General features: G+C 42.4%; 1 protein-coding gene across 12 annotated transcripts in view; it reads left to right on the top strand.

Moving 5' to 3' along the window:
• The window catches only part of EMR4 (EGF-like module containing, mucin-like, hormone receptor-like sequence 4), a 47462-nt gene extending 40349 nt beyond the window's left edge, over positions 1 to 7113 (top strand). For 8 of the 12 annotated variants that reach the window (XR_014837684.1, XR_014837683.1, XM_085013141.1 and 5 more), the window contains 2 exons: positions 436 to 531; positions 6286 to 7113. Coding sequence is in view for 10 of the 12 variants with exons in the window: in XM_021083945.2 (XP_020939604.1) it covers positions 436 to 531; positions 6286 to 6399 (210 nt within the window). In the remaining 2 variants the exon portion in view is untranslated. Of the gene's footprint in view, positions 1 to 435; positions 532 to 6282 lie in introns of all 12 variants that reach the window. The other 4 variants (XM_085013140.1, XM_085013139.1, XM_021083947.2 and 1 more) reach the window with 1 other exon arrangement.
• Positions 7114 to 15455: the final 8342 nt, after the last annotated feature.

Below are 15455 nucleotides of genomic sequence, written 5' to 3'. Positions count from 1 at the left end.
TAGTTACTTTCATCACTGTTACCACCACACCCACACCATCATTAGCACCATCGCCCCCATCGTTATCACCTTCATCATCATTATCAACATCTCCATCATCGCAGTCATCCTCCTCCTCAAAATCAACATTATCTCCATCTCCATCATCCCCACTATCATCATCATCACATCACCATCACCACCACTGTCGTCATTATTATCATCATATATAGAATCTTTATGGTGCCTATCATTAGTAAGCACCTCTTCGACAACCAATTAAATTAGTCGGATGTAAATAAAAGGAATCAACATGAACATGGACAAGATTATACCAAGAACCAATGGAAAGATGGTCAAGAAGGAGGCTTGGCATCTATAATTTTAATGTCCTATTTTAAGGTCCTTTCTCCCAAACCAAGCTCTGGATGTAACACAAGCCTCTATATTCTTTAGGTGCAAATGGAATTCAAGAAATGGTTTCATGGGTTGTGGAAAGGGATTGAAACTGAAAGCACTGAGGTATCACGCTCTACGAACCACACCAAAATGGTAAGATGGGTTGCTCTTCTGCAACACCGTGTCTTTGTCTGAGCCCAAATCTCATGCTACCAGGAGCTTCCTTGTTCTTCGAGAAAGAAAAGAGAAATTTCAAATGCAAGTTTCCTGCATTATGCTACTCAAGTTCTTGTTTTTGAAACCCAAACCAGAAGAGCTCTTCTTCCTTTCTTTTTCTTTTCCTCTCTCTTCCTTCACTTCCTCTCTCTCTTCCTTCCTGCCCTCCGGTCTTTCTTTCCTTGTTTCTCTTCCTTCCTTCCTTCCTTTCTTTCTCTTCCTTCCTTCCTTCCTTCCTTCCTTCCTTCCTTCCTTCCTTCCTTCCTTCCTTTCTTTCTTTCTTTCTTTCTTTCTTTCTTTCTTTCTTTCTTTCTTTCTTTCTTTCTTTCTTTCTTTCTTTCTTTCTTTCTTTCTTTCTTTCTTTCTCCTTCCTTCCTCCCTCCCTCTCTCTCTCTTCCTTCCTCCCTCATTTCCTTCTGCCCTTCCTTCTCTTTCTTTCTTTCCTCCTTCAGTCCATCCACAAATACTCAAGGGTATTTAACAAAAATACTACATTTACTCGATAACATTCTTCTAACAAATATTGAGTTTCTGCTTTGTTCCAGGTACTGTTTTAGATATTAGGGGGAAATCCTTGTCTTTACAGAGCTGATATTCTAGTAGAGGGAAGGAAGACCATAAACCTTCAAAAAGTGGTTACAAAATGATATGTGCTCTAGAAAAAATACAGTGTAATGGACTCAACAGATGTAGAAAACAAACCAGTGGCCACTAGTGGGGAGCAGGGAGAGGAAATATAGGGATGGGGTATGGAAGGTACAAACTTGTGAGCTAGGTATAACGATTACGGTACAACACAGGGAATGTAGCCAATACTTTGTAATAACTGCAAATGGAAAGTAACCTTTAAAATTATATTAAACATTAAGGAGTTCCTGTTGGGGGTCAGTGGGTTAAGAACCTGACATAGTGTCTGTGAGGATGTGGGTTTGATCCCTGGCCTTGCTCAATGGGTTAAGGATCCAGTGTTACCATAAGCTGTGGCATAGGTCGCGGATGCAGCTTGGATCCTGCACTGCTATGGCTGTGGTGTAGGCTGGCTTCTGCAGCTCCAATTCAACCCCAGCCTGGAAGCTTCTACATGCTCCAGGTGCAGCTGTAAAAAGAAAATAAAAAAAGAAAAACAATTTTAAAAAGAAGAAAAAAACAGAGAGAGCAATGAAAGGAAATCAGGAATGCACGAGTTGGAGGCATTCAGCTATTTTTTTTTAATTCTCCTTTATTAGTGTACCATTCAATCTTTTTTTAAAAAGGCAAAAAAAATTTTTTTTTAAGGCAGCTGCCAAGATAGTCTTATACCATTCTTTCAAAAAGAGGAAACTGTTTCTTTCACCTTTACACGCACCCCACACCCCCCCAATATCAAAACACATCATTTAATTATCTTGGTCGTGGACATTTCCAGGATGAGATTTTATTTTATTTATTATTAACTTTTAGGGCCGCTCCCCAGGTATATGGAGGTTCCCAGGCCAGGGGTCAAATTGGAGCTGTAGCAGCTGGGCTATGCCACAGCTACAGCAACTCAGGATATGGGCCAGGTCTGGACCTACACCACAGCTCACGGCAAAGCTGGATCCTTAACCCTCTGAGCAAAGCCAGGATTGACCCAGAGCCCTCAGGATACTAGTCAGGTTTGCTTCTGCTGAGCCACAATGGGAACTCCCCAAGATGAGATTTTATATTTCGCTCTAATAGCTTCTTGTTACCAGAAAACCCAGCCTTTCCTTTATTGAAGAAATTTGGGGAGTTCTCCTCATGGCGCACTGGAAACGAATCCAACTAGGAACCATGAGGTTGTGGGTTTTATCCCTGGCCTCGCTCAGTGGGTTAAGGATCCAGCGTTGCTGTGTGCTGTGGTGTAGGTCGCAGATGTGGCTTGGATCTGGCATGGCTGTGGCTGTGATGCAGGCTGACAGCTGTAGCTTGGATTAGACCCCTAGCCTGGGAACCTCCATACATGGCAGGTGCTGCCCTAAAAAGCAAAAAAAAAAAAAAAAAAAAAAAGGAAATTTGATCTTGCTGATGGGTGGTGTATCCCTTCCAATATTCTTTATCCTCACCTTGGCTTCTGGAGGCATTTCCTCTTGCTCACTATCTTCATCTTCATTAAAAGCTGCTGCTACTGAAAGGGCTTTTGGAGCAAGAGTCGGAACAGTTTCTTTAGGCTTCCTTCAGCCAGTTTGATGGATATGGCAGAGGCTTTCTTTGTCGTGTGACTACCTATGGCAAAACCAAAGTTAGAGATCTTTTCAGGTTTTCTTGGGAGGTCTGCAGCTTCTTCTTCAGCTGACTGCTTCTCCGCTCTGCAACTGGAGCTTCCCCCTTCATTACTCCATTACTCCACTTGCTGCAGCTTCTCAGGCTTCTCCCCCCGTCACCTTCCCATCCAGAGGCATTCAGCTTTAACTTGAGTAAAGACTAGATGGGGGTTCCCTGGTGGGGCAGCAGGTTAAGGATCCAGCCCTGTCACTGCCATGGCTCAGGTCTCTGCTGTGGTGCGGGTTCCATCCCTGGCCTGGGAACTTCTACATGTCTCTGGGCATGATCAAAATGAAAAAAAAAAAAAAAAAAACCTTGATGGATGTGTCTGATAAAAATGACCCCTGGTTTATGAAATTGCCCATTCTGGGAGGATCATGAATGGACTCTGAGCACTCCCAGGTTCCTGAGTGTTCCCGGTCTTGTAGCCAGGCTTGTCCCACACAATAGCCTGGGTTTTGCACCCGCCCATGGAGCTGTTTGAAGGAAGCTCCTAAACCAGTGTTGTTCCATCGCCTCTTCCTCTCCCCTGGGGTCTTATTCCTTCAAATGTGAGCTAGCTGTCGCCTGGGAGTGGGGGGGCTGCCTTAGGTTGAGTTCCTCAAAAGCAGAGTCTATGGCAGAGATTAGAATCCTTGTGACTTACGGAGAAAGCAAAGAAAAAGAGTGAGAGAGGCAGGATGTATGAGGTGGTCCCATGAAGCCTGGCTTCAGCCTGCACTCACCAGGGACTCTGGAGTATGAATCGAACTATGGAGGTAGAGGCCTTGTGTCATTCAGTCATTGGTCCCTTGGGGACTAAGGTATAACCTCCCTCAACAGGCAGCACCTTTCAGAGGAGTTCCTATCGTGGCTCAGTGGTTAATGAACCCGACTGGCATCCATGAGGACTCAGGTTCGATCCCTGGCCTCGCTCAGTGGGTTAACGATCCAGCGTTGCTGTGAGCTGTGGTGTAGGTCACAGACAGGGATCCCACATTGCTGTGGCTCTGGCATAGGCCAGCAGCTACAGCTCCAACTGGACCCCTAGCCTGGGAAACTCCACATGCCACGGGTGTGGCCCTAAAAAAATAAATGAGTAAATAAAACCCGGCAGCTCTTTTCAATGAGGGTGATCTTGGAGAGACAGCAGTGGCTGATGGCTTGAAGCAAGATCTTCATTCTTTGCTCAGGAATTGAACCTGTGCAGCCTGGGTAAAGACCAAAAATCCTAGGCACTAGACCAGCTAGAGGCTAGAAACAGAATTTTTCTGATTCTTGCACCCTCTTGAAAGCAAGAAAGTTTCAAGGAAGCCAAGACTGTAAAAGCAGGTGCAAAGTTTACTGCCAGAGACACAGTACAACATAGAGATGGAGTCTATTTATCTAAGGCAGGAGCAAAGCAGTGACACACACCCAAAAGGGGAGCATGAGTGTGATGTCCCCCTGAATGAAGAGTGCGCCAGAGAGGTGATGTAAATCCCTTACATAGGACATTTCTTCTGGGGCTTTGTTTTCCTTGGGCCAACTCTCTTGTTTCCTTTTTCTTTTTTTTTTTCTTTGTCTTTTTGCCATTTCTTGGGCCACTCCCGCGGCATATGGAGGCTCCCAGGCTAGGGGTCAAATCGGAGCTGTAGCCGTTGGCCTGCACCAGAGCCACAGCAACGCAGGATCTGAGCCATGTCTGCAACCTACACCACAGCTCATGGCAACACCGGATTGTTAACCCGCTGAGCAAGGGCAGGGATTGAACCTGCAACCTCATGGTTCCTAGTCGGATTCATTAACCACTGCTCCATGACGGGAACTCCTAACCAGACCTAGGGCCCTCCCTGATCTGTGTGCCCATCTTTTGGCCAAGAGAATGCCAGAGCAAAGGGGTATGTGATGGTATGGAGACTTATTATGGTCTGGCACCCCTCCCTTTTTGACCCAGAAGGGTCTCTCTGCACATGTGTAGTTGATGTAACCAACACACACAGCAGCTGGCATGTGGGTGCCCTGTCCTGATCAAGGGGGCCACCCAATAGCGCCAAAAATGTTCACGGCAAGGACTGGGGGAATAGCCCCTAGAAGACAACACGGACCTTCATGAGGATAATTGCTGTGGGGAAACACCAAACTGCCCTGGAGGCAATGCTGTTTCTTGCCCTATATCTTTTTTATTGAAGTATAGTTGACTTACAATGTTGAGTTAATTTCTGGTGTACAGAAAAGTGTTTCATATATATGAAGATATATATGTCTTTTCAGGTTCTTTTCCTCTCTAGATTATGACAAGATATTGAATACAGTTCCCTGTGCTAGACAGTATATCTATTTTACATATAGTAGTGTGTTTCTTTTAATTCCAAACTCTTAATTCCACCCCTCTTCCCCACCTTCTCCCTTTGGTAACCATAAGCTTGTTTTCTACATCTATGAGTCTGTTTCTATTTTGTAAATAAATTCGCTTGTGTCACATTTTAGGTTCCACATATAAGTGATCTCATATGATACTTGTCTTTCTCTGGTTGACTTCTCTGCAGATGAGCATCTCTAGGTCCATCCATGTCATTATTTGGTTCTTTTTATGGCCAAGTAATATTCTGTTGTGTATACATACCACCTCTTCTGTGTCCATTCCTCATCTTCTAAGGAAAGCAAGCACGAAAAGCAGATTTTGGAAGTGGGAGGGTCTGAGTGCTTCGCTCAGCTATGGCAATGTCCAGTCCTTAACCCTCTGCACTGGGCCAGGGACCAAACCTGCACCTCTATAGTGACCTGAGCCACTGCAATTGGATCCTTAACCCACGGTGCCACAGTGAGAACTCCCAACACTTTATATTCTAAAAGACACATAATCAACCTGACTATCTTCATTAATCCTCTGAAGGGGTTATGTGATCCATCACTGTTGTGTTTAAATGGAGCCCAAGTGCCTGGGTTCAAATTCCAACTCCACTGCCTCCAGGCTGCGTGACCTTGCACAAGTTGTGTAATATCACTGAGCCTGTTTCTTCATCTGTGAAATGGGAAAAATAGTAGTATGAAATAGTAATAGTAGTAGATGAAATAGTAATAATAGTAATAACTAGTTATTAATTATTAATTAATAAGTAACTATAGTAATAGTGAATGAAATGTAATCTATTTCATCCTGAGAATTAAATGCAGTCATGTCTGTTAGGTGCTTAGAACCCTGCATGGCGCACAGTAAATACACTGAATGTTTGTGAAAAAAGAAAGTGAAACTCTCAAAACCCATCATACATCTATGGTGGAGGGGGAAAGGTTTTATGTTTAGGGGGAAAAGTCCATCAAGTCAGATGTCAGGACCTCTTCACTGAGCTTTGGACCTGAGAGGAAGTCTGACTTGTCACCTCCAGGCATGCTGGAAATTTTCATGAATTTCTGAGGAGTTACTTTCTCTTCAGTTTTTTCTCCTTGTTATCTCTCTTCTCCAAGTAGGAGAAACTAGAGACGTCATCGGAAATCTTTTGCAGAAGAGACCCTGCATCATCTGTCCAACCACCGCCTGGGGTTCAGCTTGTTACTGTGTCTTGGGTGAGAGCAGAAAGCTGAGCTGCACATGGACGGCATCCCCTTGTGGTCACACACGGATCGGACACATGCCACCTGCTACCTTTCCCGTGAAAAATGAATTCTGTCTCCACAGAAAGAAAGGGGAACATGGGGGGAATTCTTAGATCCAGAGTCCAGTATTGTATGGGACGTGCAATTAAGTTCTCAAGAATCCTTCGTAATGATGAGGGAAATAAGTGGATTTTCTTCTTCCAGCCTTTACCACCTTGCCCAAGACGAATTGGCGGACCTCTGGATTCAGCGTACTGATTCTCCTTTGGTCTTTCTGTTGCATTTTATACTCCCAGACATCTTGCATTACTTGACATCTGCATAATTCAATAATTCTCATGTGAATTAATGTGAAAAAGGGGGGTGGCATTCTTGTGATGTGAAAATACATCACCAACCCCGCTTAAAGATGAATTGTCACTGGGAGGGATTTTGTAATCAGGTCACTAGCAACTTCCCATTTTCATGGCCTGATAACTTTTTGAACCTCCTCTCTGCCCTGGTTAAAGATAATTTTGTTTTCTTAGTGTCATCTCCAACATGTCCTGTTATAAAGCCTCCCAAACAAAAACAGCATGGTCTGTCACAGAAGTGATTGATCTTATTCGTTCTGTTCTACTGTTTGTAATTTCTTTTCCAAACACATCTTAGGTGTGTTTTTCAGTGCTCGAATGAATAAATGCATGAATAACTTTGTTACCAGACAGTGTTTTAAATACCGTTTTTTTGGCTGCACCTGTGGCATGCAGAAATTCCCAGGCCACGGACTGAACTCGAGCCACAGCAGTGACAACACCAGATCCTTAACCCACTGAGCCACCAGGGAACTCCTAAAAACCATTTTAAATTACAATGACAGTAAATTTTAAAATAGCAGCCAAGAGTTACCTTAATTCATTTGAAAAGATTGTGTGTGCATTATTTAAAGTTATGGACAAAAGATTTTGTTGCTTTTCTGCTTAACCAGCTCAGCTGTCTCCTCCATATGGTAGCAGTATAACCGGAGTTTATGATTCACTCCATTTGCTGGCTTTGAAATTTTTTGATTCTTTTTGAAAAGTTAACAGGGAGAGTCCCATGGTTTCAAAATATGTGCCGACAGTGTGACTTTTTTTTTTTTTTTCATTTTTTTTGTCTTTTTAGGCCCACACTGGTGGCATATGGAGGTTCCCAGGCTAGGGGTCAAAATGGAGCTACTGCTGCTGACCTACATCACAGCCACAGTAAAGCTGGATCCTTAACCCACTGAGTGAGGCCAGGGATCGAACCTTCGTTCTCATGGATACAAGTCGGATTCGTTTCTGCTAAGCCATGGCGGGAACTTCCTAGAGTGACTTTTTAATATTGTGCAATTTCAAATTTGCACAGATGAAACTTGCATAAAATGACACACTTTTTCAGGAGGACGATTTGGCACTAAATCTCCAAATTTAATATGTCCATAATCCTTTCTTTTTTTTTTTTTTTTTTTTTTTTTTTTTTTTGGTCTCACTTGTGGCATATGGAATTTCCCAGGCCAAGGATCAAATCCAAGCTACAGCTGCGACCTACGCCACAGACATAGCAAAGCTGGGTCCTTAGCCCACTGCAACGGTCTGGGGATGGAACTTGTGCCTCCACAGAGGCAATGCTGGATCCTTAAGCTGCTGTGCCACAGCAGGAACTCCCTTTTGCTAGGAATTTATCCGAGGGATATTGTGATAAGTGTGGCTTAGAAATACAAGGTCATGGGATATAGAAATGCAGGTGGATGGGGTATGTTCCCTCACCCTGATTTGCTGTGATGTATCAGATGGAGGAAAAAGGCATACTTTGTATATGAACTGTTACCTTAAACCTGTAAACACAGTTACAAACCACTAAGCTGCCACACACTAGGATAAACCAAGGCTGATCCCCACCTGCCATCCCGCACTGGAAAACAATAGCATTTGACTCCCTGTGTCTCTCTGGTGTGTACTGGACTATTTTGTGAATGCCCCCAGGTCACCAAGGCTCTCTCACTGCTGAGGGCAAAGAGCATCCATGAGCAAAGGACTGCTTGGAAGCATCAGTTGGGAGCAAACAGTGGCTAAAAGCCAAAAAAACTGATCATCCTTTGAATGAGGCAGCACAGGGTTCGGTTGACTCTCGTCGTGCTTAATTGCTCATTTTGCTGATTGTTTGTTAAATAGTTGAGTGAGAATAAGCGTGTCTATGGCAAGCCAACGTCAGCGGCTCACAATTTTTTGGGTCGCCTTTTTATTTTGACATTTTGGGCTCTTTGCTGTAACCCAAGCCAAAAATCTAAATGAAAGACTCTTATGTATAATACTTGGCATTTGGTCTAAATAGGACAGACTTATTCCAAAACATTGGGTAATGACAATCCATTACAATCCATCAGGACTGTTTAAATAATATGTTGTTTATTTTTTTAGATTACATTTTTTTCTTTTTTTCATTTTTTTTAAATTAAAGTATAGTCGATTCACAGTTTTGTGCCAATTTCTGCTGTAAAGCAAAGTGACCCAGTCATACATATAGATACATTCTTTTTTCACCTATCATCTCCCATCATGTTCTAACCCAAGAGATTGGACACAGGTCCCTGTGCTGTACAGCAGGACCTCATTGCCCATCCATCCTAAATGTAATAGTTTGCATCTACTAACCCCAAACTCCCAATCCATCCCATTCCTGCCCCTCCCCCTTGGCAACCACCAGTCTGTTCTCCATGTCTGTGAGTCTGTTTCTATTCTGTAGATGGGTTCATTTGTGCCATATTTTAGATTCCACATATAAGTGACATCATATGGTATTTGTCTTTCTCTTCCTGACTTACTTCACTTAGTATAAAAATCTCTGGTTGTAGCTAAATAATTTATGACGTATCCACGCACTGTTATAAAGATACACAGTCAGGTTTTTAAAATGAGACATATTTTCATGTACTTTTTTATTGGCTACACCCATAGCATGTGGAAGTTCCTGGGCTAGGTATCAAATCCTTGCCACAGCAGTGACAACACCAAATCCTTAACCCCTAGGCCACAAGGGAACTCCTTCATGTGCTCTTAATAAAAAGACCTCCAAGGTATAGGTGTCAAGTGCAATAAAAATAAAAGCCTATGTGATTCACTGATTATAGCATGGTCCCTTCTCTGTTAAAAAAAAAAAGTTTACAAATAGGCAAATTTTACAGTGTCACTTCCCATCAAAAATGTTGAGTGAATTGAAGAAAAACCCTCCCTTTGCTCCAAGCAGATAGCATGACAGATATTATGTCCCAAATATATATTAAAAATACAACCCACATTACAAACAAAAATAAAGGAGTTCCCATTGTGGCTCAGTAATAACAAACTCGACTAGTATCCATGAGGATGCAGGTTTGATCAATGACCTTGCTCAGTGGGTTAAGGATCCAGTGCTGCCATGAGCTGCTGTGTAGGTCACAGATGTGGCTCAGACCCAGTGTTGCTGTGGCTATGGTGTAGGCCTGCAGCTGCAGCTCCAACTCCACCCCTAGCCTGGGGAATTCCCTATGTGGCAGGTGTGGCCCTAAAAACTAAACTAAAATAAAATAAAAACAAACAAAATAAGCATCTCTTCGCACTGGACATGGAAATTGGATGCCTGGGGGCTGAAACCATGGGGACAAGAAATAACACCTGCTGGGAACTAGCTCCTGGAAAAAAAAAATGGAAAAAGCAAACTTCTTGGGTGGTTGACAAGTCTTTGTGTTTAAGTCTCCCTGATGTTGCTGTTATTCTCTGATCCAGGACAGTTGCAAAAAGACAGAATAAACAAGCCAGATATTCTAGGTGTGCTGGCTTGGACCTCTCTCTATCCACTATTTCTTCTCCCTTCCAACATAAAGCCTGTCATAGTTCTTTTTTCTTCTCTGCTTCTCTCAACCTTTTGGATTCATCAAGAACTAGCGTGGCATCTACTTCCTGCAAGAACCCTCATTGAAATTCATCTCCTTTATTTTATTTCGGTCCTTATGGGATGACTTAACATCTACATTTTGTTGGCTGTTTTACAAATGATGTGTCTGCTTGTACATCATGCCTTTCTGGATGATAAACTGCCTGAAGCCAAGTATGAAAGAGATAATAAAATGTTTCCTGCCTCCACTTAGAGCATTATTTCTCAGCGCTTTTCACATTTGTGGCTGGATAATTCTCTGCCATGAGAGCCAGCCTATGCATTGTATGCTATTGAGCAGCAACTCTGGCCTCCACCCACTAGATGGTGGTAACTTTACCTCCCCACCCTACTAGTTGTGACAACCAAAAATGCAATAAGGAAATAGACACCTCACTGCTCCTTCTTGTTGCTATAAGCATGGTCCAATAGCTAGTTGTCACTTGTGTGTCAGCTTTCCTCCATGACAACTTTTCCTATGGCTTAGAGGATACACCCTACATGCCACATGACTCCATTCCCCCACGACCACCCTGGCCATAGTCAATTGCAACCGTCTGGCCACCAGGAGGGGGTTCCATTGACTTTCCCTCCAACCAATTAGATTTTCTCTCTTTAACATTTGAACTAAGAGACTAGGAGAATGGACTTGTGAGGTGCTCTAGAAAAAAAAAAAAAAGTCATTCTAACTATTAGAGAAAAAAAGGAATGACACTTGTTAAAGTACAGTAAGGCAGACTTTATTCAAGAGGCCAGGATTTGTGATGGATGTGGGGGCCACTGGGGTGGGGTCTTGCAGTGGGAGAGGAGCTTGGACCCAACTCTGACTCCAGCAAGGTCAAGTGGAATGGATGTGAGTCAGTGGATGGAAAATTTCTAAGTGGAAACATCTTAGGGGGAAATAGTTGTTCCATGAATTCCCAGAATTCTTGCTAAAGGCAAGTCAGGGTGATGAGACATGGAAGGTGCCGAGGTATCAAAGGTGGGGATTTTGCTAAGCTTATTTAGCAGGATTCTTGCTTAAACTGGATTCTACAGACAATGAAAGGGAGACCCAAGTTTGAACCTAGTCAAGCAGGGATCAAGAAGAGTCTCTGTTAGAGGTCCCATCAGGCTGGCCATGGGGGACTCTGTTTACCAGGTGGAAGAAGTCAGTTTTCAGACAGAAGAGGACAGATCAAAGTTGTAGGAGAAAGGAGCTATAAAAATGCAATTCTCTATCACAGCTATTAATGGCTAGAGTTTAGAAGTCTTACAGACCCAAGTGGGGTGGAAGGCGGGGTCCAGTTCCACCAGCCCTGGGCAAGTCATTCAGTCCTTTCTAAACTCCCCTGCTGCCACAATCCCTGAATTTTTGGGATCTTAGTTGCTCCTCTTGGAATAGCATAGCCTTCCTTCAATGTTCATGTGAACCCCACATTTACTGCTTAGGAAAGAGACAAGATGTTTAATCTCTAACCCAGAGTAAAAGTTTTGCTTATTGAGAAAACCATCAATTCTCCAGCAAGAAGCCGAGGCTGGCAACAAGCTTCTCTGATGGGCATCTAGGCTGGTATGTGGGTGAGAGCACAACGTTCTATCAAGAAGTGTCCCCTACAAAATAATTTGGTACAGCCACTATGGAAAACAGTATGCAGTTTCCTCAGAAAACTAAGGATAGAACTACCATATAATCCAGCAATCCCACTCCTGGGCTTATATCCAGACAAAACTATAATTCAAAAAGATTCATACACCTCTATGTTTATAGCAGCACCATTCACAGTAGCAAAGACATGGAAACAACCTAAACATCCAACGACAGATGAATGAATAAAGAAGATGTGGTACATATATACAATGGAATACTACTCAGCCATAAAAAAGAATGAAATCATGCCATTTACAGCAACATGGATGCAACTAGAGAGTCTCACACTAAGTGAAGTAAGTCAGAGAGAGAAAAACAAATGCCATATGATATTATGTATATGTGAAATCTAAACTGTGACACAAATGACTATCTATGAAACAGAAACAGACTCACAGACATAAAACAGACTTGTGGTTGCTAAGCGGGAAGGGGTTGGGGCAGGGTTGGAGTGAGAGGTTGGGGTAGCTGATGTAAGCTATTATGCATGGAGGGGATAAACAACTAAGCCCTTCTGTATAGCACAGAGAACTATAATCAATATCCTAATGATAAACCATAATGGGAAAGAATATTTTAAAATATATATATGTATATCACTTTGCTGTACAGCAGAAGTTAACACAACATTGTACTTCAAAATACAATTAAATGCTTAAAAATGAAAAAAAAAGAAGTAAATCCTTAGAAGCTCAGAGATTCAGAAATAGCAAAGTCTGGTATTTTTATGTCTACTTGGAGCAGGCAGTGTTAAGTTAAGAGCAAGAGACAGGGTTAGAAAAACCCCTTTCAAAGTAATTTCTGAATGTCAGCAGTAGCATGAAAAAGGGAAAGAAAAGCCATTTCTTCACACATCAAGTGCTGAAAGTCTGAAATCTGGAACTGAAATGTTCCTGTTTCACTGTTAAGCCATTTCCTCATTTACTTACACCGAGTTGCATGTTTTAATGCTTAATATCTAGTCCTATGGTTTTGATTTGGTTTATTTATGTTTTTCTTTTCTCCCCAAGCTTTCTTGAGGTGTGTGACTGACAAATAAAAATGATTTAAATTTAAGGGGCACGATGTGATGTTTTTTAAAAAATTATTTTATTGACGTATAGGTGATTTTCAATGTTGTGTTTGTTTCTGCTGTACAGCAAAGTGATTCAGTTACAGGCACACATATATACGTTCTTTTTCATCTTCATTTCTATTATGATTTATTATAGGATATTGACTACAGTTCCCTGTGCTACACAGTAGGACCTTATTGTTTATCCATTCTATACAATAGTTTTCATCTGCTAACCCTAACCCTCATTCCATCCCTCCCCCATCCCCTGTGCTATTTTGATGCACATATACATTGTGAAATAGTCACCAAAGTCAAGTGAATTAAACTATCCATCCAGGTAAATAATTCTTTAACATTTTTGGTGAGGCCAATTAAGAACTACTTACTCTCTTAGCAAATTTCAAGGATACAAGACAGTATAGTTAAATATAGTCACTATACTGCACATTAAAGCTCCAGAATTCATTCATCTTGCACGCATAATTGAAATTTTATATCCTTTAACCAACATCTTCCGGTTTCTCTCCACCCCCCAGCCCCTGGCAACCATCATCCTACTCTCTGCTTTGGTGTATTTGTTTATTTTAGATTCTGCAGATAAGTGAGGTCGCACCATATTTGTCTGTGTCTGGTTTATTTCACTTAGCATAACATCCTCCAGACTCATCCAAGTTACAAATATCCAGATTTCTTTCTCTAAGGCTTAATAACATTCATATACATACATATATTTATATACATACATAAATACATCTATATTTCTATCTATCTATCTATCTATCTATCTATCTACATATATCTGGTTGTGGCTCAGAGGTAACAAACCCAATAGCATTCTTGAGGACACAAGTTTAATCCCTGGCCTCACACAGTGGGTTAGAATTTGGTGTAGCCGTGAGCTGTGGAGTAAATCGTAGACGTGGCTTGGATTATGCGCTGCTGTGGCTGTGGTGTAGACTGGCAGCTGCAGCTCTGACTTGACCCCTAGCCTGGGAACCTCCATATGCTCCAGGTGCGGCCCTAAAAAGACACACACACACACACACACAAAAAAAAAAAAACTCACAAAAAGTTTACTGACATATCCTTGACATATAAAATTGTATCTATATAAGGAGTACAATTTGATGTTTTGATGTATGTATACATTGTGCAAAGACCAAGCTGAATAACTTATTCATCAGTGCTACATAGTTACCATTGTGTGTGTGTGTGTGTGTGTGTGTGAGATGAGAAGGTTTAATTTGAAACGTACCTCTAAGCAATTTTCGAATACACGATATAGTTTGTTCACTATCATCACCAAGCTGTGTTAGATCTCCAGGACTCATTAATCTTACATACCTGAACCTTTGTACTCTTTGAGTACATTTTCCCATCTTGCCTTCCTCCCAGCTCCTAGCAACCACCCTTAATGACCTCATTTAATCTTGATTATCTCTTTAAAGGCTCTGTCTCTGAATGCAGTCACATTCTGAGGTCCTTGGGGTAGGACATCAACTTATGAATTTGGAGGGACATCTTTCAGCCCATAATACTCCCCCCATTTGGGAGGTGGGAGCACCAAGTCCCAGAGAGATTGAATCACTTGTCTGGGGGTCTATACTGGGAAGCCCATCTGATGCTCCATCAGGAACATGGAAACAGAGTTGGAAGCTATAATGGATTCTTCCTTGGGTGGCTCACAGGAGGATCCCGTGCTGACCGTGATCACCTATGTGGGGCTTAGCCTCTCTCTGCTGTGCCTGCTCCTGGCCGCCCTCACCTTCCTCCTGTGTCGATCCATCCAGAACACCAGCACCTCCCTCCACCTGCAGCTCTCCATCTGCCCTTTCTTGGCCAACCTCTTCTTCCTCATAGGCATCACCTGGACATAACTCAAGGTGGGAGAATTAGCTGATATTCACTTGAATGAGAACATTTCTAGTGGCTTCCCAACTACCTAAAGCCTAGTGGGAGCAGCTGGAGGTAGGAAGATGGAGGGCAAGTCCAAAAATTTGTCTGGACAGTCTGCCCCCTTCATGGGCAACAACCATGGCTATCACTGCTGTCAATGATCTTCTGGGAAAGAGTGTTAGCATGGAGTTCCCTGGGTCCAAAATGGTGAAAATCACCTATCTTGTCCAACTGATTTATTTTAACATGGTTAACCCGAAGATTAAGGAAGAACTTGGTTGACCTCACACAATAGGTTGTTTTGAATTTTTAGAAAGAACCCCAGTGTTCTTCACTCAATCCAGGGCACACAAATCTAGACCAGCACTTTCTAAGAGGACATCCCATAAGGATAAAAATGGTCTATACTTAAACTCTCCAATATGGTAGCCACTGGTTACATGTGGCTATTAAAACTCTTGACACGTGGATGTGACTGAAAAGCTGAATTTAAATTTTGCTTCAGAGAATTATCTACCTCGGAGGACAAGATGGCGGAGGAGTAGGGGG

Source organism: Sus scrofa, chromosome 2, assembly GCF_054392235.1.
Source record: "Sus scrofa isolate SSC_HxYL_T2T_F1_AM1 chromosome 2, Sscrofa_HxYL_maternal_Yorkshire_Landrace_v2.0, whole genome shotgun sequence".
Lineage (NCBI taxonomy): Eukaryota > Metazoa > Chordata > Mammalia > Artiodactyla > Suidae > Sus > Sus scrofa.
The sequence above is the reverse complement of the archived record's forward strand: the minus strand, read 5'-3'. Positions and strand labels throughout refer to the sequence as shown.